Source organism: Motacilla alba, chromosome Z (assembly GCF_015832195.1).
Source record: "Motacilla alba alba isolate MOTALB_02 chromosome Z, Motacilla_alba_V1.0_pri, whole genome shotgun sequence".
NCBI classification, from domain to species: Eukaryota; Metazoa; Chordata; class Aves; order Passeriformes; family Motacillidae; genus Motacilla; species Motacilla alba.
Window position 1 is genome coordinate 64,366,299 of NC_052046.1, and position 26,404 is coordinate 64,392,702.

At 36.2% G+C, this 26,404-nt stretch overlaps 1 protein-coding gene across 8 annotated transcripts in view; it reads left to right on the forward strand.

Moving 5' to 3' along the window:
- Positions 1-26,404, forward strand: part of PAM (peptidylglycine alpha-amidating monooxygenase) — a 124,792-nt gene that overhangs the window by 92,146 nt on the left and 6,242 nt on the right. For 6 of the 8 annotated variants that reach the window (XM_038123233.1, XM_038123235.1, XM_038123240.1 and 3 more), the window contains 8 exons: positions 9,163-9,468; positions 14,079-14,208; positions 19,299-19,415; positions 19,921-19,993; positions 21,322-21,529; positions 22,181-22,381; positions 25,085-25,203; positions 26,201-26,300. In XM_038123233.1, the coding sequence (XP_037979161.1) occupies positions 9,163-9,468; positions 14,079-14,208; positions 19,299-19,415; positions 19,921-19,993; positions 21,322-21,529; positions 22,181-22,381; positions 25,085-25,203; positions 26,201-26,300 (1,254 nt within the window). The remainder of the gene's footprint in view (positions 1-9,162; positions 9,469-14,078; positions 14,209-19,298; positions 19,416-19,920; positions 19,994-21,321; positions 21,530-22,180; positions 22,382-25,084; positions 25,204-26,200; positions 26,301-26,404) is intronic. The other 2 variants (XM_038123236.1, XM_038123239.1) reach the window with 2 other exon arrangements.

The following is a 26,404-nucleotide window of genomic DNA, read 5'->3' on the forward strand; positions in this document are numbered from 1 at the left end:
CCTTAACTGTGTTTGGCTCATAATTCTAGAACCAGAGAAAAGGCGTCAGAGGTAATTACTAACCTGGAGGTTAGAGATATGGCCAAAGAGACAACATTTATTGTCAGTACTTTTAAATCTAAGGATTTGTTTCAAAAGGGGAAAACCAAAAAGTCTGCCTTACGAAAGTATCTGCCTGCAAATAATGTGTATATCATATTTGCCTGGGTATAGAAGGACCTCCTGGTCACACACAGGATATTTATTATATTGGTACATCCAGGTGTTATCATTGCTTTTACATTAAATTTTCAATTTCATCATCTTCACTCATTGGAGGCACATTAATAAACAACGCAAATATATAGAAACAAGCAGTAACCATCACAAAGTGAATCAGCACTCTGCATGAAGACAAAGCCAAATCCCTGATGTGTTAAAATTTAACTGAACTTATCTTAATGAAACTGACCTCATGATATAGTTTCTGAAACAACAGTGAAGATTAACTTTTCATAGGAAGTGAATTATTGCAGAAAATGCAATTGATTTAGACATTTGGTGTATTGGAAAGTTTCCCGTTCCTGTTGAATCATCAAGTCCCTAGTAAAACAAATAATGTGTATGTTTATTTTTTTTTCAATAGAAGTTTGGTTAAATTATACTCAATAATACAGAGGAGCAAAAATCATGTATTTGTTAGCAATCATTATCTCTGTCATATGTCTTTACCTGTTGAAAAAATACCTAAATGTGTTTCATTCTCCTTGTTGATCACTTTTCTGTGGCATAGTACAGTGTAGTGTTGTTCAGGTTTGTTTTGGTATGCAAGGAGTGAAGCAGCCCTTAGTACTGAGAAAGTTTGCTGATGGTGTACCTGAAAGCTTTAGAAACTTGTGCATATAAACAATAGGAGAATAGCTTCTTAAAAACAAGGAAAGTGTATGACAGGGGATGGTTAATCAAATGTCCAGTATTTAATGTTTTGACTGGTTCATGATTTGATATCCCATTTTGTGTGTATTAACCATAAACTGAAGCAGAAGGGACAAAATTTTTCTACTAAAATTAATACCAAAATTTTATTATATTTATATTATTATAAAATACATTTAATATATTAAAGGTAATCAAATATAATTATGTTTTAATGGCTTAAAGCAAAATTCAAGGCTGGCTTGAGCTGAAAATTCACTGGCAGCATATAAACCAAAAATTAGATTTTGGGTTTTGTTTTAGAATGGCATGTGTGTACCCATATGTGTGTTGCATACACGTATATGGGAGAGAAAAGAGTTGAGATTTTCATTGTACTTCTGGTATTATGTTTGTCATAGCTCTTTAAAAAGTACATTTTTACTTCTGTCTGACTTAGGGAATTTAGGAGTTAGTACCAAAACGGTAACATATATTTTGCTTCTGATGATGGAATCTGAAGTGAGTCGAAGTTGCAGTTGCTCTCAGCACTAGTGTTGGTACTATGAATACAGTGGGATTTTTTTCCCTTTTCTCTCATAATTTCTTCGTTGCCATGAGACTCAGTTATTACAGTTGGAATAATAACTTAATAGACATTTAATTGGAATTCAAATGGGAAAGTTCAGTATAAAGGAACTTAAGATCTTTCTTTTGCAGTGTCCCAGACAGATTCATGTGAGGTCCCTTTTTCACAGCTGAATATATTATCTAAAATCCCATTAAATCTCCTGTTTAAAGTAATATTGCAGTTTCAGTCCAGCATTCAGATGTTAGCTTCTATAAAGCTAAGCTTCACATTTGCAGTCATTACAATTGCTGTCCTAGTGGTGAGATAGGTTGCACAGAAAACACCTCATTGATCCGTGTTAGAGATTAAAATGTGTGTAGTGAGAGAAGTAGTACACAACAGAAGGAAAATAATACGGCTCTGTAGTCTAAGGCAATTTGATGCTCTCTGATTACAGTGTGTTTTTCTCTAGACTCTTACAAGACTTGCAGAGTGGTTCTAGGTATCTGGGTAGTCTGATGTTGAGATCTGTTTTCCCAGTCTTTTAGGATGTACAAAGCAAAGAACTGAAGCTAAGTCTGCAAATCCAGAGCTCCTGTTGAAACTGACTGGAAATGTGGCTTGAATGTAAGGTGTGGAATATGATACAAAGTACCCTGTAAATTCACACTCTGAGATGTTTCTAGGTGGACATGCAAAATAAATGACCATTCTGTTTGTCTAGCAAAGCAGCAGTAATCAAGGACCTTAATTTTGCAGTACAGGCTGAAGTACTTTAATGTGAGCATGTGTTTCATAAACAGACATGATGGAATAAAAATGTTAGGAGAAATCTTTCTGTTAAGTTAAAATATTTTTCAGGAGTTTTTGGAAAGGGAATCTTTGAATAAAGTTAAATATACATATATTGTGATGACCATTGACTGTAGGAGAAACTTTCTTTGTAAGAAAGTTTAACATCATAATCTCTATGAAATGGGGTCTGAATAAAGGTTACACAATAATCTCCTATTTATTACCTGTTGGATGCCTATCCCATCTTTTAATTATTTTCAGTTGTATGGTATACTTGCATATGACTGCACATACATGTACACACACACAGAAGTATTTTGCGCAAGGTATTTGTTAGACAGCTGGGAATATTTTGCTAGGTTGCAGCTGGATCTGTGAGTTGGGAAACTGAAATGTCTGTGTTGAGTTGCGTATTTTCTGTAAAGTTCTGCATTTCCTAGAAAAGCTGGTTACAATGAAAATACATTGAATGAGGTCTTTTTGCATCTGGGATAGAAATCTCTGATTGGTTTAAGTGAAAGAAGGAGATACCGCGCCTCTACTCTCTGCCCATCTTTCTTTGGTTTCCTTAAGGGAAAAAAAAAAAAAAAAAAAAAAAAAGAGGGGGAAATGTGAAGGGAGACCTACAATATTTTATGGGGCACATGTTGAAAGGAAGAGGAAAGGAGAATCAGCATGCAGGTAGTTCTTTAGTTTTTCAATAGTGTGCTTTTGTGATAAGGTTACATGGCAAAACCATGGCAGCATCATCAACCAAGAAGAGGATGTACTTTTATGCCAGCATGGGTTACATTTCTTTCTAAAATCAATGCTTTATATAATCTACCCTTGCTAGTTTGTATATGGCTGTGAGAAAAGAGAGGAGTTTGATTTGGTGGGTGACTAAAAATCCTTAGGAGAAGCTTGAAACAAAAGAAAAATTTGTGTTCCAGTTTTGATGTGGGATGTGTAGAATGAAGTGTTTGAGACATTTTTAGATTAAGGCCAGACATACAAGAAAATCTTCAGATGTTTTCAGGCTTTGACAACATGCTGAGGGTTCAGATTGTATGAGATCTCTTAAAGAGAGTACAAAAGTGAGATAAAAGTGACTGAATTAAACCTTGGAAGAAAATCCTACTAAAAGATTGTTGTGGTGTGTCCACAACTAGCCTCTGTGAGCGACCTGCACTCCCAGAGCCCAGAGCACGCTTGCTTAAATTGCTGACTAAGGAGGCGAGAGACGGGTCTTTGTGTGCAACTCCAGATGCTGTTTATTGCGCTGAAGAGGGTCCAGGGACAGAGACCAAATGGGGCTGAGGACACAGGATTTTTATATGGGGGGAAAACAGGCGGAGCGATACAGTAAGCCAGGACCAATAGGGGACAAGAGAGGAGAACATTCTAGGGGGAGTACAGACAAGGTAAAACAGCAGTTGAGCTGGGTGGTACCAACAAAACCTGCTGCATCAACATGAGCCTGCAAATGCCCATGGGTGAGACCATTGCATTCAGAGGGGTGTCTCTCTTTGCCCTGAGGTTAAAGTTTCAATGGTAGGCCCCTGGGCCTCCACAAAAGATACTAGGAGTGATATATACTTCTAGGAAATTACAATTAGGGAGATTCAGAATAGCAGAGGATTTGCTTGCTCTTTCAACGGTGAATGATCCTGCTCAAAGTTGTAAAAAAAAAAAAAATCAAAGCCTTTGATTTGGTTAGGATAAGGCTATTCATAGTCTTTACAAAAGCATTTTCAGCACAGTAAAAAAAGACCATCATATCTAAGCAAAAAAAAATAAAAAGGCAATTGGTATAAATTGCATATCGAAGCAGGAAAAGTGTACAACAAGCATGGAAATAAGCCATTTTAAATTGAATGTTTTGGTCTTCATTCTCTGACCCTTGATTTATGCTCTCTGCAATGTTATGACTTTGATTGTTTGACTGTAAATCAATACATTGATGTATAAAAGAGTTTCGATAGTGTAGAGCCACCATAGGAGGTTTAAATTTACTGGAATATGCTTGTGGATTGTTTCACTCTTGAGATGTTGGTCTTGACAGCTAACACTTCTTCCAGAAAGAATAAGCTGCAGGTGTTTGTAGCCAATTATCTTTTCTGTAGAGGAAACTGCTGATAGCTTGCACATAACAAATACAAGTATCTTCTCTGAAAGTGACCTAATCAGGCAGATTCTCAGAGCCTGCACTGCTAGATTTCAGTTTCTTCAGTAAGATCAAGTTGTTGATTCACCCATGTCTTTGTCTAGTTATACTCAGGCATTCTAAAGGCCAGGCTGTCTCATCACAAACAAGACCAAGCATTGACCAGTGTTCCTATCCTACTGAGTATCTTCAGGCAAACAACACCTCCAACTGTTCCAGCTGGTACAAGACCACGGCAAAGTAGTAACACAAGATTGTGCTTTGATGTTTGCTGGATATTGCTTTACACAGAGCAGCTTTTATTCAGAATCAACATGAGTCTGCTCTTCGCTAGTTATGTCTAGTAAATTTTGAACTATTTCTTAAAATTACACTGCTTACAAATTATTGGAATCTGCCTGGACATCACAAGCAAAGCTGAAAAAAGTTAGATGCGCATTCAGAGTGTGGAATTTAGGGTAGGGTTGCAAACCCTGGGTAATCAGCAAAATTAAATTCTTTGTTTTCAAGTCTTTTGTGCTTTCTAAATACTCTGAGTTTTATCAAAATGCCAGGATATTAACACTTCAGCCTAGTGTTCGTGCCAAAAGTTTGGAGATACTGGTCACATATGTAGACTTCCTGGATTTTTTTTTTGATCTTTGTGTGTGTTGAGATTCCATATTCATTTTCTCAAACGCATTCATTTAAGGAAAGGATCACAGTTTCAGGGCACCTACACTTCTAACCACTTCTTTTCTCTGATGCACACCCTTTTCCATACATTCAGATAGTTCCTAAATATTTTTAACTGCTGTGGTTACAAAACCCCTGCTTAGTGAAAGCTCTAACAGAAAAAGCTCAGCTTCAAAAATATCTCATGTATGCCCATGGAAAGTGGCTATAGCACTCGAACTGCCCTACTCTATAAACCAGTGTTCAAAGGTTTGTCATGTATCTTATGGTCATTGGCTCAGCTCTAGGAGAAAACCAAAACAGATCACGGACTTGAATCCCTGATTAATAGCTCCCATAAGGACCACTGACTTTTCATGAAAGCATCCTGTCCTAAAAATTATTCCCTGGGCATTTCGTGTTTTTGAGTTGAATTCTCCTGCTCTCTTTTCTTCTTGTCCTCTATTGAGCCCTATCTTTTAACAGTTTATTTTGAAGCAGCTAATATCAGACACGTAAACAAAAGAACTTTTTTGTCTTCTTTTTATTTTTTCAATCAAGAAGCAATATCTGTTTTAGAGACCAGGTTAATTATTCTGTGACAACACTTGCACACCAGAGATAAAACACAGTGCTTTTGGCTGGAGCATGAAGCTGTCAAACTTCTTCACTCAAGTAGAATGAGCATATAAACTGTTAGCATTCTGAAAACTTTGTAACAACTGTAGTATGTTGTTGTACTTTTCAGCCAATAATTACAAGGCAGTTGATTAGACAGTTGCTACAGAGCTAGGAGAGCGTAAACTGTGCAAGGATGATTAAACTTGCTTTAAAAAGGCCTGCAGTTTGAAATAGCATCAGGCTTGTTTGTTTAAGGAAACTTCTCATAGTTACATTAGGGAGACCAATGCTTTTACCACTCAGACCTCTCATTGGAAATGGTTGCTTATAGGTCATCTGTAGGTCTCCAGCCACAGACAAAACCAAAACATTTGGTTTGTGTGACATTAATTTAATTTTTAAAATGTTGGGGAAGAAAAAGGCCAGTGTAGAGTATTTTAATACTAAATGTTTCCTTACTAAAGGAAATTTCAGCTGCGTTTCTGCTTCAGCACCAGTTGATGGTTCCTTTAGTAATTAAAAAATTTTCTTAGTATAGATATAGTTTGTATCCAAAACTCCTGTGATACACTTTTGAAATGTTTGGATTTGTTTTGAATCAGTACTTGGACTTGTTAAATGACAGTATTAAGATAATGGAGTGCTCTAGCTTTAAGAATTGCATTGGAAGCAAATAATTCCTATTTGTTGTAGAGCTTAATGATTTTGTCTCTTCTTTTATTTGCTTTGTTAATATTATTGAAATTGGCCTTGTTACTTCAGTAATCATTTTCTGACAAACTGTGTCATCTGGGATATTTCATTTCCAAGGGCAAGGAAGGCAATTCTACTCAAAATCATTGAACAGGGACTGTTTAACAGCATGATGGATCCTCTAAGGATCATTTTCAAAAGACTTTATTTCCTCTGTCCCAGGCTGCAAATGATGATTTCTGGTTCTGAATTCTGGTTCTGAATAGGTGGGGGTTTTTTTAATTTTTGTTTGTTTGTTTGGGGTTTTTTGTTTTTGTCGTGGTTTGAGAGGAAATGAGTTTTTGGGAGGTGGTAGTGGTCAAACCAATAGGTGCCCAGATGTGGATATTGGCACCTGGTTTGACCATTGAGGATATGGATCCGCCTCTGAGAACACAGGGGTTAAAAGCGATAGCTCCCAGGGGGGATCTTCCTCTTTTGGTTCCGGTCGGAGGAGAGTTCAGACCTCCCCTGCCCAGCTTCGGGCTGGGTGGGGGAGGGGAAAGGCCACGCGGCTGAGCGAGGTAGGCCCGGAGCCTTGGGCAGAGACGGAAGAGACGGAAGGGTGGAAGAACTCGGAGAGGTAGTGGGCAGCCCCCCCTTTCTTAAAAGGAGAGAGAGAGAGAGAGAGGTGCCAGTGCTATCTTGAAATTCGATAGCACTGGCCTGGCCGAGGAGGAGAAGGGGGGGGCCGACGAGGGGAAGAGTGCCCGTTTTCCCCCCCCGTCGTGTGGGAGTTCGAGATAAGCTGAGACTGTGATTTTAACCCTTCTGTGAGACGATGGAAAACCTTGCAAATGTTGATCCTCCGGGAGCTGAGAGAGGAGAGAGAGACGGATAAGAAGGAATGTGCAAGTGTGATCCAGAGTGGTGCAAGTGAAGAAAGACTGGGAGAAGCTGAGAGAATCCTAGGTGGAGGAGATGATGGAGTGGCTTTTGGCTGGACTTTTCTTGTATTAGCCATGGATAGAACCTTTCCTGTAATACAGAGACTGCATTTTAGGGGGAGGCTGCGCCAAAGGAGTGATGTGTGCGGAGACGACAGGTGATGAAGAGATGGTGAGACCCCTCGGCCCCAGGGGGTGAAATATTGGGGGGGACTGGTGTCCCAAAAATGAGGTGAGAGAGACTGTCGTTCTCTTGTGGAACTGGGCAAGGCGTCCTTGAAAGGGGAAACCCTAAGAGCAGCTCTGGTCCATGTGCAGTGGTGAGAGCACTGAACATGGAAGGAAGAAGTCACGACGTGTAGTTGCTGAGTGATGGGGATTTACCTGTGGTGGCACAAGGAGGGCTCCTTCTCTCCTTAATGAAATGAGAAGTGATTATCTGAAGGGTGGAGATGGACTGAGTTGATTATCTGAAGGGTGATGGACTAGATTAAGATCTAAGGTTCTGTAATATTCTGTAAGAATTGAGTGGGGGGAGGAGAAATGTTTTAAAAGGTTTTCCATTCTGCTCTGTGTGTTAATTTTATTGTAATTGTGTAATAATAAAGTTTTTTTCTTTTGTTGCAAGTGGAGGCCTGCTTTGCTCTGTCTCTGATCACATCTCACAGCAGACACCAGGGAAGAATGGGTTTTCATGGGGGCACTGGCATTGGGCCAGCGTCAAACCATGACAGTTTTTGTTTGTGGTTTTTTTGTTTGTTTGTTTGTTTTGCAGGGGTAGGGTGGGGTGGTGTTTTTGTCCTTGTTGCTTCATTATTTATGGTGTCACTTTTCTAAAAAATGTCCCATATAGCCTGTCATAAAATAATACAGTTTTTAAATTACAGGTGATTTGTGTTTGAAATAAAAGGACACCTACTTGCAGTAACTTTTAAAGTATGTTGAATGTCTCTTTCCACTCAAATGATGTAGTGGTATTTAATAGAACTGATAATAGTTTCAGGCAGCCAAGATATTTGGTTAATAAGTTCTGTTTTCATGGGGTTTTTTTGCTGTGAGCTATTGTTCTGGAATGTACTGAAATGTTTCTTGAATGCCTAAGAAAGTTACAGTCATAAATTTATTGCTAGCAAGCACACTGAGAAGAAAGTTTTGCCTCCACTGCCAGATGATATCATGACTAAGGAGTGTTACTATTTGGAGAAAAAGAAGGAGTATAACCCAGACTGAATAAATAAAAGCAAATTTAATGGATCATGTCATTTTTTTTTTTACAGTGGGTGCTATGGAATCTGCTTGTAAATGGGGAATTCTGTATTCTTATAGCTTAAGCTTCTTATACAATGGCAGACTTAAAAACAGAAATATGTTTTTAAAAGTACCATGATTGTCTATTACTGTCTTTGTAAGTGAAAAATTTGATAAACTATAGAATTTTTCCCTCTTTGATTTATCTCTCTCTGCAGTAGCCTGGCAAATCCAGATAATTCCATCATAAATATTTTTTTACTGAGATGTACACACTTTTTCCTTCCCTTTCCTTTCATTTTCCCTTCCTCTTTTTCTCTTGTTCCTTGTTCCCAAGAACATATCTCCAGAGGTGATGATTTTTTGATGCGAGAGGGTCAGGTAAAAGTGTGCATCTGTATGTAATTTAAATTCAGTAAGGATTTGACTGTATCTTTTCATACTAGAAACCTGTCTTGTTCAGTTCTTCAGGATGAAACAGTTCCTCTTTGCTACTTTTGTCAATAACTTTTTGAATAACTTTGTTACATTATACCTTGCTGAAGCCTTCTAAAACGACTCAATCTGTTATAATTGGTTTATTTTCTCTTTTATCTTTTCTCTTTTCTATACAGGTGATTTCTATTCACTTCTTTCTAAGCTGCTAGGAGGAAGGAAAGATGTTGTACATGTGCATAAGCATAACCCTACAGAAAAGGCAGAATCAGATCTTGTAGCAGAGATTGCTAATGTAGTCCAAAAGAAGGATCTTGCCAGAGAGATCACAAATCATGATGAAAGGGACAATACTATTCTTGTGAGAGACAGAACTCAGAAATTCCACAGACTAGAGTCTACCTTGAGGCCACCAGAGAACAGACATTTCTCTTTACAACAGTCTAAACATGGTGAGGGAGGCTGGGAAAAAGAACAAAAAGGAGGTGGGTTGGGGTTAATTTTAAACAGTGAAATGCAATGCAAGAGCTGTGATCCACATTAGCAAAATCTGAAGGGAATTTCAATGGAGGCTTGGAAGTGATTTACATTACATTCTTCCTAATTATTGAAATGTTCTCCCTCTAATTTAGAGGTGTTTCACTGGGGTCCTTTCCCCCTCCATATGTGAAGAAAGCATGTGTGCTGATGGCACAACACTAGTTCTTCAGTATAGTATTATTTTCTACTCTTACGACTTTTACTTAATGATTTTCTATTGATTATGCTAAAACAAGGTACACATAGGGTATAGTAGTCACAGGAAGTGAAGAATTTAATAAAGTAACTACTGTAAAATGGTCACTGGGATAATCAATACATTTTATGAGTTTGCTGGCTACCTTGATCTGTCAGATACACAATTTTATAAAATTTATTGTTGTAATTCTATCAGATATTTTTATCTCATTCAGAAAGAGTGGTAGGTAATCCTGAAAAATTCTTCAGAAGTAACATTTTCTGCATACTGATTTCAAATTGGGCTTGACTCTCCAAATATTCTTGTACAGGCAGTTTTATTGTGCTAGAAATATAATTTATTCCCTTCAGGTTTTTATGACAGCAGAAACCGTGGAATTACTGTGTTTGTTTTACTTGCATTTTGGTCTCTGTGATATTGACTGTCCCTAGCCTTACTTGCTAATGTGGAAAGCCAGATAATGCAGCATGTGATGAGTATCTCGTAAATTAAGCTGATATGTGTGCATGAAAGCCATCTGTATCCATAAGCTGTAGCCACACATGCCAGCTTTTATGTTGTAACCACCCAGATTGATGTTTCCAAGTACTTTTGTACACATATATGTATCATCCATCAACCATTTGATTTTTATTTCAGTTCATAATGTTAACATGTGTTGTCTCTGCTTATAAGTCCTGGGTTTGTATTTAAAAGAAAACCAAAGATGAGGACTTGCCAACATTACATTGTGCAATCCAGTTAAATAAGAGCCTATAAAATTATTGGCAGAGGGACAAAAAAACAGGTGAAATTTTACTATATGCCTGACATAGGTGTAAATCATAAATAATTGCATAAGCCTGAGTGGAATTAAATGTTCAGGAAAGTAATGTGGATAGCATGTCTTTCATGTGGATAGTTTGTTCAGTTTAGACTGATAACATGTGGTGCATACAAAGAAAGAAGAAAATTCCTTTCTGTTTTCTCTGATCCAGAAGAGGTAATGGCAGTGAGCTGAATAAATGGCTCCGTTTGACATATCTTATAGCATGAATTCTAACTACAGAAAGTATTTTCTTGGATATGTCAGTAGCTATGTATTCATTTGGGGGTAATTTGTTGGTGGGGAACTAATTAATAAATGAACTTTTAAATTATGCAGTTTTGAGGTATAGGAAAAAAGGAAACTGACATTTTCCTAATAAGCTTTTTTGGGGTGTTTTTTAATGTTTGTAATACCTTTAATTACAGAATTCCTGACCTGCAGAAGCTGTCGTTACCATCTTTTGCTAAAAACTTTTGTAGCAATAAAATATTTAAGCATATATTTTGTTTCTTTTTAGGGAAGTATTTATGTATTTAAAACAAAATCTTCTGTAAGAGAATTTTTCTCCTCAGGGGAAGAAGAAAAGTTATCTTGATTTAATGAAAAATTTATCCCCTTTGTAAAACCTTTACTATATTGAATTGAAAAAATTCTCAATTTTCTTAGGGCAAGACTCTGCTATTAAATTGATTTCATTTAACTGTTTAAAAATCACCAGTATTAAAATAGTTTAATATTTTTAGTCTTGCAAATATTCCAATTTTAACATGTAATTGGCCTGAAGTACCAAATACCTGAAATACTAAGTAGCTAATTCACTCGTGAAGTTGCTATAAATGTTCAAAAAATGTTGTAAGTAAAGTTGTTATAAATGTTCAAACTTTATTCTACTGCTCTTCCTGCACTGTGGTTAGCTTGTTAACCTAGACTGGTCAATAATCTGTCAGGTTATTTAATATCACTGCAACTAGTACAATTATACCCTCTAAATATGTCAAAGAGTCTAATTCTCCAATTTCCAAAACTCCTTTGTGCATTGCTTAATTAAATTTGTCAAGACATAAATGAGTGCTCTCATGGCAGGGAGTACAACATGACTTAAAGTTCACAAAGTTAAAAGCTAGAATGATCTTCCAGGAAATTCTGGATATTAAATTACAATTTTGTCAGTAAATAAGGCTTTCATCTTTCACTTCTTTAGAGATTTAATTGCATGTTCTAAATTTAGGTAATTCTTCCTTGTTTTCTTTTTTTTTTTTTTAATGAAAGGAACTACTCCAAGTTGAAAACTAGAAGATCTGGTACCTAGTTTAGAGATCTCATTCACAAGAAAACTGGTGATCTTGTTTTTTTTAAGTAATTATAAATTACTTCTATGGGGAAAGTAATTTTCATTAGCCTCATATGAAACTGTTCCATGGACCACTTATTCATGTAGGGAAATAAGTAATAAGTCTTAGATAAAGGAAGTCTAAATTTAGTGAGTTTTTGTTAAAAGCTAGTTGCCTTGAGATAAACCTGTATAAAGGACTTTCAGAATGGACTGAAAAGAAAAAGAAAATACAATACTAATTAACAAATTTTGGAAAAAATGTGATAAAATCTAAAGATTGTATTGTATTGAGGCTAGAGCTCTTGTGACTAGATTGTATTTCACTGGACATTCATTTTATTGTTTTGATCTATCAGAAATCTATTCCTTTAAGTAGAAACATTCTCTATTTTACAGTATGTGTCTTCTGAGAGACTAAATAGAGGCCAAAATAGAGGTCCTATGTTTAGTCTTTTATTTTTTTCTAGCTTTTTTAAAATAGGCTGAGGCCTCTGTAACATGAAACATAGACAAGCTTTCTGGAGTTTACCATAAAGTGATTTCTAAAGGGCAGGACTTCTTGTTTTAGAAGTTTCTGATTACTGGATGCACTGCAGCTGCTGATAGCGTTTAGGTTTCTTTTAGGTCACCTACTCTAGCTTATGATATTGGAGTCCAAACAGGTAAAACATCTCCTAGTGCTGTAGGTTTTCAGCACTGGTTTCATATTTCTCTTGGATAGGTTGTAGAGGATGATTTTCCCTCCATTCCAGTTGTTCCTCCTCAGACTACATCTCTTCCAAGTGAAATGCAAGGGAAGGGTATTATCAGGACAGATGGGTTGCACAGGTGGTTCAAAGATTTTATACATGGTTTCGCATAAATTTTGCCTTTCATTGGGAAATCACTTCTAGGTGAAGGTGAACCCTCTCAGGCTCCTTGGGTGCTGTGTTTTAAGGTCTGTGGTCTGTGATCATCCTTCTTTCAAAGCAGGATGTCTTTGCACTTTGTGAATTTGGAAATCTTTTTCACCTGCCTAGATGGTACCCCAGTGACTGGTGTTTAGGATGAGAGCAGAACTCACAAACTTTGGGTGAACTGAAAGTTGCAAAGTAAAAGCATGGTTGCTTTCAAACACACTGACTGTTAGTGAAGTGGCTCCAGTTTCACATAGCTTCAAAGAAATAGCTTCTTATTTGCCATCAGTTTGGCTATATGTGCCTCCATGCTAATTATGCATTGTATTTCAATTATGCATTGAAATACCTTAATTATGCTCAACAAATCAATTTCTGAAAGGAAGGAGTGGTGGATTTCCTAACATGTAGAACAAATTTTAGAATTTTTTGGTTTTCATTTCTTTCTATTTTGTCAGCATTAGTGAGATCTCTTTTACCATGACATTTTTTATTTTTGATAATCTAGTTTATTTGTCTCTTAATACACTGCCAGAGCCACACAAGAGCAATCTCTTCCAAATACTATTTAAGTAGGTAATCTGTGAGAAATTAATCCTTGCCATCAACTCTCAGCCACTTTTCAAATATTGAACAGTTTGCACTTTTTATTCTTATTGTCAGTCTGCTTTTACATAAGAGAGCTTGAAGAGACCATACCTTTATCTTTTTAATGTTAATCTCTAAAACGAAACTTCTCTCCCTTACTTGAGTTTTACAGTTTAGGACAAGAAGTCTTCTTTCCTTAGTGTTAAAAGTTCTAATAGAAAAAAAAAAACCCAAAAACCACCCAAACATGATTCACCTTCCACATGTTTCCCTTACACATAAATCACATTTAGTGATTCATGGTCATTATTATGCATTTTTTAATCAAACACTGATAGTTAATACTTAAATTTTCCTGCTGATTTCCATTGTATATTTTTGTAATCTTTCAGTGTATAAAGTATTTACAGAGCTTCTAAAACTATCTAGAGTATGTATACATATATAAGTTGGAGAAAATAATGGAGTCAAAAGCAGTTTTGACATTTCTGTCATCCATACATAGCAGGTTGCCAGTGCTTGTGCATGCTTTACTGTGTTAAAACTATGCTTGGGATTGAATTGCAATGCATTGAATGGAAGTACTGCATGTAACAAAATGTCCATGTAATTCCCAATAGTCTGTACCAAATCCCAGTTAACCACATTTGGATTTTTTTAAGAAATATACTACATGATTATCTTTCTGGTTTTTCATATTTATCTATTTATTTATTTATTTATTTCATCAGGTTTCCACATAGAAGAGGCTGTGGAGTGGGCTGGGTTAGACCTCAAATTAGGCCAAGTTTCTGGGTTGGCTCTGGACCCTGAAAATAACCTAGTTGTCTTCCACAGAGGTGATCATGTTTGGGATGAAAAGTAAGTAGAGACCCTTGCTGAATGGTGAGTCAGAAGGTTGAATTCCTGTGTGCTGTTTATATACCTTCTCAAGAAAAGACAATTCTTATTGAGAACTTGATCTTGAAGTTCTTTTTCCATTTAAAAATTCAGTTCTTTGGCTGAAAGTGCGTTTCAGAGACTCAGAACAGAAATGGTGACTGACAATTCAAGATGATGAGTTATTAGGTCTTTAGACAGTAAGAATATGTCTCCAGAGGAAAAGAACATAGTATATTATGTCCTTAAACTATATGACCACGTTAGTATGATATTCACTGAGATTAATTATCCCTACCTCTCCATGTCTCTTAGCAGGGATAATTAGCCTCAGTGAATTATGTTTTAGTATGGTGTACTACAAATAGTACTTGGCTTTAAGATGTGCAAAGCTATGTCTGTTCTTCTTTGTGTTTATGTACATTGAAAAAAAAGGGATTGTTACAAGGTACTCTCTCAAAGCTAACTTTGTTCTACTCATTTGATAAAATTTGCTACATTTAGCGTCACTCAAACTGAACTCTAGAATGGTGGTCCTTCTAGTTTTTGTAAAATTATATAATCAGAGGTATATTATTTTAAGAACAGAATATTCCAATAAAGAGTACTATCTTTTTTTTTTTACAGTGTTCTTATGTATTAGATTTTTAAAATTGCATATGTGTTTATACAGATACTTTTGAAATTGCAAGAAATACTGGGAGAAAGTAGTACAAGCCTGTAACATGTGATGTGGTACCCTTTTCAAATACAATCTTTTAAAAAAAAATTCTCCTTTTTAAGCATCTGTTCTCCACATATATATATGTAGCTATAAGACTAAAGGGTAGGGCTGTTTTCAAATCCTGATGAATTAATTTAAAGATAACATCATGTCTGAAAAATAGGACAGTATTCTGAACATTATGATAACAAATTATGCTTGGAATAGTGTTTCATGAAAGAAAAAAGGTTATATGGGTTTTAAGGTAAATAACATAATGCAGCAGATAAGGCAATCATTTGTTTTTCATACAGTATTCTCATGCATCAGCGATATCTCCAGCTTAAGTGTATATAAATACAGACTAAATGATGCATTATATAACTCATATTACTCAGACTTCAAGTATTGTGTAAAAGCTGGTTTTTTATCCTTCTACTCAGGAACATAAGTGCTGTTCTTTGTGTTGTTGAATAACGAATTGTAAAAATATTTGAAAATAGGCTGGTCCTTCTAAAATACATATTTTTGAGTGTCTGGCAATCGAAGTATACCAACAATCCAGAGCACAAAACTTGAGTTTGAGATCCAGCAGTATTGGGAAAGCTATAGGTTTTAAACAAAACAAAACAAATTCCCTAAAACAACAGGTGTGTGTGATGAATCAACCATTTTGAGATACAGATAGAACTTCAGCTTCATTATGCTGTGGCTGCAGAAGAAGATTGGAGTTGATATGTAGTGTGGAAATATGTAGTATGTATGTACCACCAGTGCTCAGTAACACTACACATGGCCTTCCATAAAGATAACTAATTATTAATTCCTAGTTCTTGAGGGGTTTTGTTACTAAGTCTTACTTTCTTTCTTCTTTTTGTGGAGCATAGTTAATCAATGTATAGGAAATCTAGTGTTGTTAGGGACCCTTAAGTCAGCTGAACTAGAACTCTGTAGGCCTTTTATATAGAGTATGATGATTTCAAAATGTATTTCGAAAACATGCCTGTTGTTAAGCACTTGTTCCATATTTTGTGGCATGGAGAAGAGGAACACAGAAATGTGCTCACCCAGTCAGCCTTCCCTTTTTACCTTTGGGTACATACATGGGTATTAAGTTTGAGGTCCCTTTCATGCGTTGTGATGAAAAAGGAAGGAGTAATAGGTGTTCTCGTTTTTCAAGAAAAAAAAAAAAGGTATTTGGAAGGGGTTTATCATTACAGTTGTATGGGGGAGGCATAAGAAGTTATCAGACTTTTAAGTTAACTTTTATCATTAGCTACAAATACACAGTTAATCGAATATTCTTTACCAAATTAGAAACATGATAAATCAATAGCCTGAAAGCCCAGAATTTATTTCCTGTTTCAATGCTTAAAACAAAAACAATCTGTGCTGTTGGGCTATGCACAAATATTTATAATATGTGTTATTAACATATGCCACAAAAGCTGGATCCTCATTCAGGTTAATATAGCAGGTTGAATGATCTATGCTGTTGCAAAATGTAACTTCAGTCTACTTTAAAGCACAAAGGTGATGCAGTGACAAGCACTGTAATACAGTAGCAGTTTTGCAGTAGCATTGGCTGTAACATTCCTTCAGTATATGGTTCTAAAAAAATAATCCTCTTAAATAATTAAGACAATTCTACAGCATTGTCTCTTCCGTTTCAGAACAGTCTTTGCTATAACCAGCATGTATTGTGTAGAAAGAAAAAAATTAAAACTATTCAGCTGGCTAAGCAGTGAATCAGCTGGAAGTTATTTTGCATTTTGTGATGAAAAATGTATGCTATTATTCCAATTTATAAAGAACTTATTAGAGAATATCAGTTACATTCTTGTTGCTGCATTCTTGTCAAGGTAGGCAGGCTGAGTACAGTACCACAGTGGTGATGGATATTGATCAAGAATATCAAGACCTCAGGGTTGTGCTTTCAGAGGTTATGAGATCAGGTGGTCTGTCTCAATTTACAGTGTAGCCCACAAGAAGGATAATAAATTCAGCAAGAAATTCTTTGCATTACTGTAAAGTGGACAGATGAGAAGTGGAAACATAACTATGAAATTACATTGGAGTTTGAAATTAGAGGTAGTAGATATGCAGTGGATTTTACTTGTCCTTCAGTATCAAAGTGCAGAACCTATCAGGAAACCATGTTTTAGAGCAATACAACTACTGTCTTTAGCTGTTTTTGTTGTGTGGTTTTGGTCTTGCTGCTTTTAAGCTGGAAGTAGTCAGCATTGCTTGTGTTCTTATTTATCAGTTAAAACAAAGGAACATTGCCTGAAAATTAATCTCAAGCACTGGGAAAAAAAGAGTGACTGTGATTTTGTAGCATTCTAGTCATTTTCCTAGAAAAGAAGTTTGACAGGGAGAAGATGAATGGAAGATCACTCCCATAAAGTCAAGTTCACTAGAATTTCTCTGCATACCATACAATCTCTTGTTTACACTGAAATCACTTAGTTCCCAGAAGATCTGGTAAGAGCAGGAAATACTTAGGCTCTTGTTCTAGGCGTCTAGACAGCACCATTACTAAGAAGCAAAATCATAATAAGGAAAGCAAATAATTATTTTAAGTAGTCTAGGTAGTCAGTTCTGCAGATACAATCATGTTTGTGATGGGGCTTGTTTTGTACGATATCTACCATCACTAAGATTCTTTTCTTTGATAATTTGTGTAGATTTTCTGTAGCTATCTATGTAGATTAAAAATAAGATTAGTTCAATCTGTCCATTGTTGATGCTACAGTTTGGTAATCCATAGCTAGAGCAAGCCCTTATGAGTGCTAGACCCCTTTTAAAATAAAACTTCAAAATAAAGAGGACTTCTTATGGCAGATTACTGTTCATGAATGGTAAAGAATATAACAGCACCTGCTGAATCACATTCAAACAAGCAGGTACAACACCAGTATAGGCCTTTGTGTGTCATTACCATTATCCATTGTCTTCCTCTGCATGATGGCAGAACTCTGAGGAGAGTTTTAGTAGCTTTCACTTTTTTTTTAACCATTCATTGTCAAAAGGATTATTTTGACATCAGACATTATTTCTACCAGAAATTCAATAGTTACAGATAGTTACGATAGGCAATGGCAGTATCTAAATACTATTTTTTAATCATAGCCTATGCAGAAACTTAAACATATTCTGTATTGATATTTCTGGTTATATATAAAGCCAATACTACTTTTCCACATTAAAAATTCTAGACATATAAATATTTAATGTTATAGAGATGTGAGACTGTTAGAGCTGTACAATACATAGTTTTAATGGTTTATTCATAGCCTTCTCTGTGACTACAAAGTATATTCTTGTTTTCCAAGGAGCATCAATCATGGTTGGATTTCTCTTGGGATTAACAAATGGATTTTAAAATACAAAGTGGGAGCAGGGAATGGTCCTTGTATTCATGCATTTTTCATTCACATCAAACATCATGCTCTAACATTTAGCCTGAAATGTTGTTCAAAATATTTTGCACTCTGTTTACCTTCACTAAAAGCTGAACATATATTTTAACAGATTAGAGTAAGAGCCAACGTCTCTGACAACCTTATTTTTATTTTTATATATCTCTCTATATCTACATCAATATATCTATATATCTCTCTAGACAACTATATATTTATTTTTTGGAAGCATATGATAATTTCATGCCTAGTAAATGTCCTCTGGAAAGTTTATCCTGATTCTTAATATATGAAACAGTGACAGGTACAAATGTTTTTTATGAATATATTCCATGTACCTTGAAAATTGAGTGCAATTTTGTGGGATTAGGAGGAATGCATATAATATCCTATAGTCTTGCGTAAGCACACTGTGAAAAGAGTAAGAACCATAAGAACTGAATCTTGTAGTAGTAAGCTCTAGCAAAATACTGAACTGCATATGAAAATTGAAAAAGCAGAAGACACACAAACATGCACAGACTGCCTTAGATGGTACAAAGTATACCTGGTTTTACTGGCAGATATGCCCTAGTGATTCCCTATATTTTTTTCTTAAGCTATATTGTTGAATTTCTCTTTTCTGGGTTGCCATGACAATGAAATTATTAAACAAAATAATATGAAAAGGGGTTTTTACTTACTTGCTTTAGGACTATCTTTAATTGTTGCTGTGTTGATTTGGTGCTCCTTTAGTTTAGAAGTCATAACCTCTGTAGAAAATTCAGACATACAACACTATTAACTCTTACAATTATAGAGTGATGTAATAAGGTTTATATTTAAAGAAAAAAAGCCAATAACCCCACACTGGAACTGAACTACAAAACTTGGCTTTAAGTTCTGTGTATATTGTTCATCAGTAGAACCTTCTAATGCTGGCTTTCTATTTCACTCTTTTTGTACAGTTCTTTTGACAGCAAATTTGTCTATCAGCAAAGAGGACTTGGACCAATTGAACAGAACACAATTATTGTCTTGAATCCAAGTAATGCAAAACTGCTCCATTCCACAGGCAAAAGTCTGTAAGTTGGGGTTTTTTTCTGTTACTAATTGAACTAATATTTCCACATATTTTATGCCAAAGAGTCCCTAAACTAATTTTTTTGTGTTTTATATTATGTTTGTGCATTTATATACAATTGTGAACTTCTAGCCTGAGTATCTTAAAGTAAATAAATAAACAAAGTCAACAAATAATAAAATTAATTTAATATCTCTATCACCTCTATTTTTTAACATTTTGTATAATTTCATCTACCAGCCAGATTAACAGAAGTGAATATTGTACATTGTCCTTATAAATGCTAAGGTAGCCTGAATGAGATATCTGAGATCAACTGAATTTCATAACTGAGACACTATTGTCAAGAAAATTCTAATCTGTAAAGCTGTATTTTTCATTAAATGCTACATGTAGTTAGTATGTGCAGCATTTTTGATCTGTAGATAAAAAATGAAATCTTCACATATATATCATTCCTCCAGAAAAACGATTTTAACTTCATTCTTCTACATTTGTGCTTGCAGATTTTATTTACCACATGGTTTGAGTGTAGATAAAAATGGTAACTACTGGGTCACTGATGTAGCTCTTCATCAGGTATGTTTCTGAAGCTTTAGTATCAGGACCATAATATTTTGCTAAAAAAAAAATATATTTTCCTAGAGATTTGACATACATTGCTTATCTAGGCCTGTTCAGAATAACATTAAAAATGTGCCTACAGAAATTCCCCCCTGTGCACTTCATGGAATATAGTTGTGTTGAATAATTTGCTTTGAGGACACAGCATGTAGAAATAATAGAATCACACACTCAGACCATAGAATGATTGTCTGAGGTGGAAGGGACCTTAAAGATTATCTCGTTCCAGCTGCCCTGCCATGGGCAGGGACACCTTTCCACTAGGCCAGGTTGCTCAGAGCTCCATACAACGTGGCCTGGAACACTTTCAGAGGAGGGACAGCCACAGCTTCTCTGGGCAGCCTCACCAGTGGCATCTCTAACCTTGTGGTGAAGAACTTCCTTCCAATATCTAATCTAAACCAACTCCCCATTTGAAGTCATTCCCACTTGAATGGGGAATTCTAGCACTATGTGCATCTGTAAAAAGTTCATTTCTATCTTTCTTGTAGGCTAGGCTCCCTTCAGGAACTGGAAGGCCACAATTAGGTCACCCAGAAGCCTTTTTTTTCCAGGCTGAACAGTCCCAGTTCTCTCAGCCTTTCCTCACAGCAGAGGTGCTCCATCCCTCTGATCACCTTGGTGTCCCTCCTCTGGACTCTCCAGCAGCTCCGTGTCCTTCCTGTGCTGGGACCCCAGGGCTGGAGGCAGCTCTGCAGGTGGGGTCTCAGCAGAGCGGGGCAGAGGGGCAGAATCCCCTCCCTCCCCTGCTGCCCACGGGGCTCTGGGTGCAGCCCAGGACATGGTTAACCTCTGGCTGTGAGCACACATTACCAGCTCATGTTGAACTTCTCACAAACCAACACCTTCTCCTCATGGCTGCTCTCAATCCCTTCTCCTCCCAGCCTGTATTTGTGCTTGGGATTGCCCCAGTCCAGGTGCAAGACTTTGCTCTTGGCCTTGTTGAATTTCACAAGGTTCTCATGGAGCCCTCTCTCCAGCCTATCAAAATCCTTCTGTAATTTTCTGTTCTGTCTTTTGCTTATTGATGCAGTTAAGCCTAGAAAGTGAAACTAAATTGTTTGCTTTGCAATGACAGGAAGTTTGTATTTTAAGCAGTTTGCTAGAATCAGGATTATTGAAAAACTAATAATAAATATTATGGTCAATATATTAAGATTATGTTTAGAATGTAAATTTATTTTATACACAGTTACAGGAGTTCTTCCCTAGGCCACCTAAGGTCTTTGGTTTCAACTTCCATAACTGACACCTCTTTTCTTTTCCTTTTGACTGAAAAAAAGGTTTTCAAGCTAGGAGCCAATGACAAAGAGCCATTACTGATCTTAGGAGTACCTTTGCAACCAGGCAGTGACAAAAATCATTTCTGTCAACCAACTGATGTGGCCGTGGACCCAATCACTGGCAGCATTTATGTCTCTGATGGCTACTGCAACAGTCGGATTATTCAGTTCTCTCCAAATGGACTGTTTGTGATGCAATGGGGAGAAGGTACAGTCAGGGCTCTTGGTACTTTACTCATACTGCTGTTACCATGAGCTCATCATGAACCAGAAACTTGCTGATGTTACTATTAATTTTTTTAATTAATTTCTCTAACTGAAATACCTTCCAGGCCCTACATGAATTTCAGCATTGTTCTTGCATCCAAATATTCTCTTGACTTTTTCTACAGCTACTTGTAGTGGTTATATATTTACTAAAAATAAAAAGTGGGGGTTTGTTATCTTGTTTTCAGAATAAATATTGTCATGTCCTATTTTGTGGACCAAGAAAATATTCTGACTTTCATAAAGTCAGATTTTTTCTTAAACATATAAGAAAAAAATCTTTTTTTGCCAGATTTATGCTGTGATTTCATCTATTTTACATTTTATGAATAATTATATTTCTGCCTGACTCACATTTATGTATCACTGTAACTATGCTGAATACTCTCAGGAAATTGCAAATTCTAAATTTGGGATTTATAAAGAAAACAAAATAGGCTACTGTGAGTTATTTACCTAAATTCTAGGAAGAAAGCAAGCTGACCTTAGTCTTTTCCCAGGGTTACATTGCATTATGTGGCATGCTGCTGTTTCTAAGTAAGACTGATAGTTTCAGTGTGTACTTAAACTTGGGGTTTTTTTTTTATTGCAGAGACTTCTCTAGGCAGATCCAGGCCTGGGCAGTTTCGTATCCCTCACAGCTTAGCCCTGATCCCTGACTTAAGTCAGCTGTGCGTTGCAGACAGAGAAAATGGTCGAATTCAGTGCTTTAGGCTGGAGACTGGGGAGTTCATAAGAGAGATCAAACACAAAGCATTTGGAAGAGAGTTATTTGCAGTTTCATACGTTTCAGGTAATCCTTTTTCTTGTTCTTCATATTTTAAGTAGTTACTTTGTGCCACGATGTCACATTTCCTGAAGTGCTATTGTGTTATCTTGGGATGAAGATTAATTATCTTCTAGAGTAGTCCTGATGCAATGGAAAATTTGAAAGCTACCTGTTTTTCCTGCTTGCAGACGAGGAAAGCTTGCATCTAATCTGTTTCTAAAAAATGACTGATTACTCCCTAAATGTGAAATCAACAAGTAGATGATCTTACTGCTTCCTGGTGACTGCACAGTTAATCAGTAAATAATGAATTGTAATTAATAATAACATTTCTAAATACTAATTTTGAACTCCATTGAAGAGAGCAAAATTAAGACCAAATGAACAAGAAGGGTTTTTTGGTTTCATGAAACCAGAGAAGTGAAAGCAAACAGAAAACATTGTGATTTTTAATATCACAGTCTGGTTAACAATTACTATATTAAGTTCTGGGAACTATATTATGTTTTGGGATTGGATTTTAAATACTGATACTGAAGGTAAGGTAAATGTTAAGAACTGGATGAGGCATTTTGGCATGTTGGGCTCCTGACTCCTTAATACCAAATTTAATATCATGTTTCTCTCTTTTGTATCTGCAAGAATGTAAAAAAATGCTGTGCTGGATGAGAGGCTTGATATCTATGTGTCTCTGACAGTGGAAAGAGGCATTCTGAGAGTGTGTGTAAGCTTGGATGCATTTTGTAGTCATTCCTCTCCTATTCACTATGCATCCACAAACCCTTTATTTAGCAGTTTTAGGAGGTAACCTTTGATCTGTTCTTCATAGTATCTTTCTACAGACATATTGCCCATAAATTCTTATCCCATTTCAAACTGACTTGTATTGTCTGCTTCATTGGCCTTCCACCACTGCAGGCTCCAGAAGTTCATTATCCACTTTACTTATTTTTTTAGTATAAAAAGTGACCTAGTTTTATTGAGTGCTACTCAGTCTGAGAATTTTGGGAGCTGAATAACAGTTCCACACTCCCCCAGTCTGGTGCTCCTTCATCTTGCTTTATCCTCTTCAAACCAAAGAACCCCAGCTACCTTAGCTTCTCCCCATAAGCTATTTAATTGCTTCAGCCCCTTAAGTATCATATTTGCCTTTCTCTTCCAACGTCTTTAGCTTCATTGGAATCTTTTTGAGATGCAGAGAGTAAAAGAGCACTCAGTACTCAATATGTGTGCATGCTAAGTTTTTGCATAGTGTAGAACTGTCCCCTCCATTCCTAATTCTGCTCCTCATGATGCCAGACATTCTACTGAGATTTTGTCTGATACTGTACCTGGAGGTGGAGATTTCAGGAATCTTTTAGGGATGGCTTAGAGATGTCTCTCCTGAGCTGTAGCTACCAGCTCCAAGTTGAAACATCACATAGGCATGATCTAGATTATTTTTTGGAAGAAACATCAATTTACATTTGTCTTTCCAGAAGCTGTTCTGTCATCTGTTTAACAACTTATTTGTATAAAAAGTATTTCTGGACTTCCTTAGTATCATGAAGCTTTTGACTTCTCCACAGAACTCAGTTATCTTCCTCAGACTGCTAGGTGTTGTTGTTTGCCCCATTTTTCAGTCATTGATGAAAACTATTGAATAAAATTTCTGACTCTGATCACTTCAACATCACACTATTCAGACTTCTCTGTCCTGAAGAATTATTAGCTCTGCCCTTAAGCTTAGCTCTTTGCTTCCTGTTCATTAATGGATCTTTTGTTCAGCCCTTTGATAACTCACATTCAATAACCTCTGATGCACTACCTTGTCAAGGGTTTTCTGAAAGCACAAATATGTCTGTAGAATCTGCTTACCTGTGTACTTTTTCTCCCTGTTCAGAGCTGAGGTATAACCCTTAGAGAAGCCACACCTTGTTCTGACAGCTCACACTCACCCATGTCTCAGTCTTCATTATGGATTCTACCATCTTACTGGAGAAGGATGCCAGAGTTGGTAATGTGTGTTTGCAGGCACCCTTTTGTAGGTGGGCACTACTTCAGCATCCTGCTAGTCTTCTAGACAAGTGGCTGTTTGCAGTGCTGGGTTACTTAATTTGGCTTGAAGTCTGATTTCACATTTGGTTTTCTTCTGAATTTGAGTGAATGCCATCTAAATCTCATAAATTAATAACCTCCAACTTGTCTTATACCTTGTGCTTCCTGTTGAGCTGTCTCCTCTGATCTCTTTAATAAGAAAAAAAATTGAGTGTTAGAAACTTCCCAGCATATTAAACAGAAAAAACTGACAAAACCCATTTCTTTGCCATAGGCCTCTAATCCCTGAGTTGCCCTTCACATCTTTTCCTTCTGTGGTCCCACTTACTCCCCAGCTGACTTTCTGCTTTTGATGCATTGAAAGAACTTTGTGCTATCAGGTCAACCATCCATAGCACAGCATTCCTGAGGTTATGTTTTAACACTTTCACATTCCTTTTACATTTAAACTATATGTAAAATATTGTCTTGCTGGTTCTTCTTATTTGAACTAAGTGTGCATCTCTTAAATGACAAAGTTTCAGTGAGTTATACCTCACTTAACTTTCCTCTCGTAGTTTAGCTTCTTGTTGAGTTATCTTTCTGTCTCTCTATCTCTCAGACAGCTTTTTTCATTTAAACTATTACAGTTCCATCTTCACTGCAGTTTGCTATGTGTGTGTTATTAAGGCAAATCTAATGTTGTTGCAGGTGGTCTCCTCTTTGCAGTTAATGGAATGCCCTATCCTGGAGAGGCAGAATCAGTGCAAGGATTTGTGATGAACTTCTCTACTGGAGAAATAATTGATACTTTCATTCCACTTAGAAAGGTAGAGTACTGCACAGAGTGCCTGTTACATATAATGATATATATATGAGAACACTGGTAACATTCTACTTTTCCAACTTCCATAAGAAATTGGAAAATTGTTTATTGCTGGAAATAAGACATTCTATAATGTAAGGTATTCAAAAGGAATTCTTTATAGTACTAAATAAAAACACTAGAATTTTGGGTATTAGCTTCTACGTATGGTACGCATTTGAAAATTATACTAACTTCTAGATGATTCCTACAGATAATAGCTTCAGGCAGGATAAGCCTACTTTATTACTTCCATTACAGTTCTTAAGAGTTAATTTAAGAGACTAATGAAGAAATTGAAAGATTCATATATTTAGATGCTAGTAATTTGTCAAAAAATAGAGCTTATTCCTAAGGAGAAATAATATGCAACTGTATGGTTATATCTCTCTTTACAGAATACTAGTGAGTAAGTCAAGGCTAAATGTCCTTCATGCAGTATCGTACATTAAAATTGTGGGGGTTTTTTTAACAGTTTCTGTATATTGTCTTAGATTAAGGAATGAATGTTAATATTCCCACTTCTTGGTACCACATACACTCTTTATTTGCAGTCCAACTTTAAATTATATTGATAGATATTTTTTTCTGAGTATAGCAAATAGCTGTTTTGCACATGAACTTTAACAAAAATTAAATGTGTGGGCTTCAAACCAAGACTGTTTTTGAAAATATGTGTTTCAGTGGATAAAGCAGAATGTAACAATATGAATAGAAATAATATTAATATAATTTTTAGCATTAATATATGGAATAATCTCTATGTTGTTATCCCTGGAGAAGGCAAACATTTAATAGAAATGGAATTCCTGTCCTTTCACACGTTTGGGTTTAACCCCAGCACCTGCTGCATTTTCCAGTCTAAAGCAGGATTGAATATGACCAGGCTCAAGTTAGGTGTTAAGGAGGACTTGTGAAAGCATAGACACTTAAGAATGATCTGTGACTGCTTATTTTCACAGAACTTTGTGATGCCACATGATATTGTTGCTTCAGAAGACAGAACAGTATTTGTTGGAGATGTTCATGCCAAAGCAGTGTGGAAGTTTGCATCTGTGGAAAGTACGTTCTTTTTGTCCTTATTGTCCTAACTTCATATTTTGTACCTTCAGGTCATTATCACTTACCTAGTACTCCTGGTCAAGAGCCTAGTGGCATAATGAGTG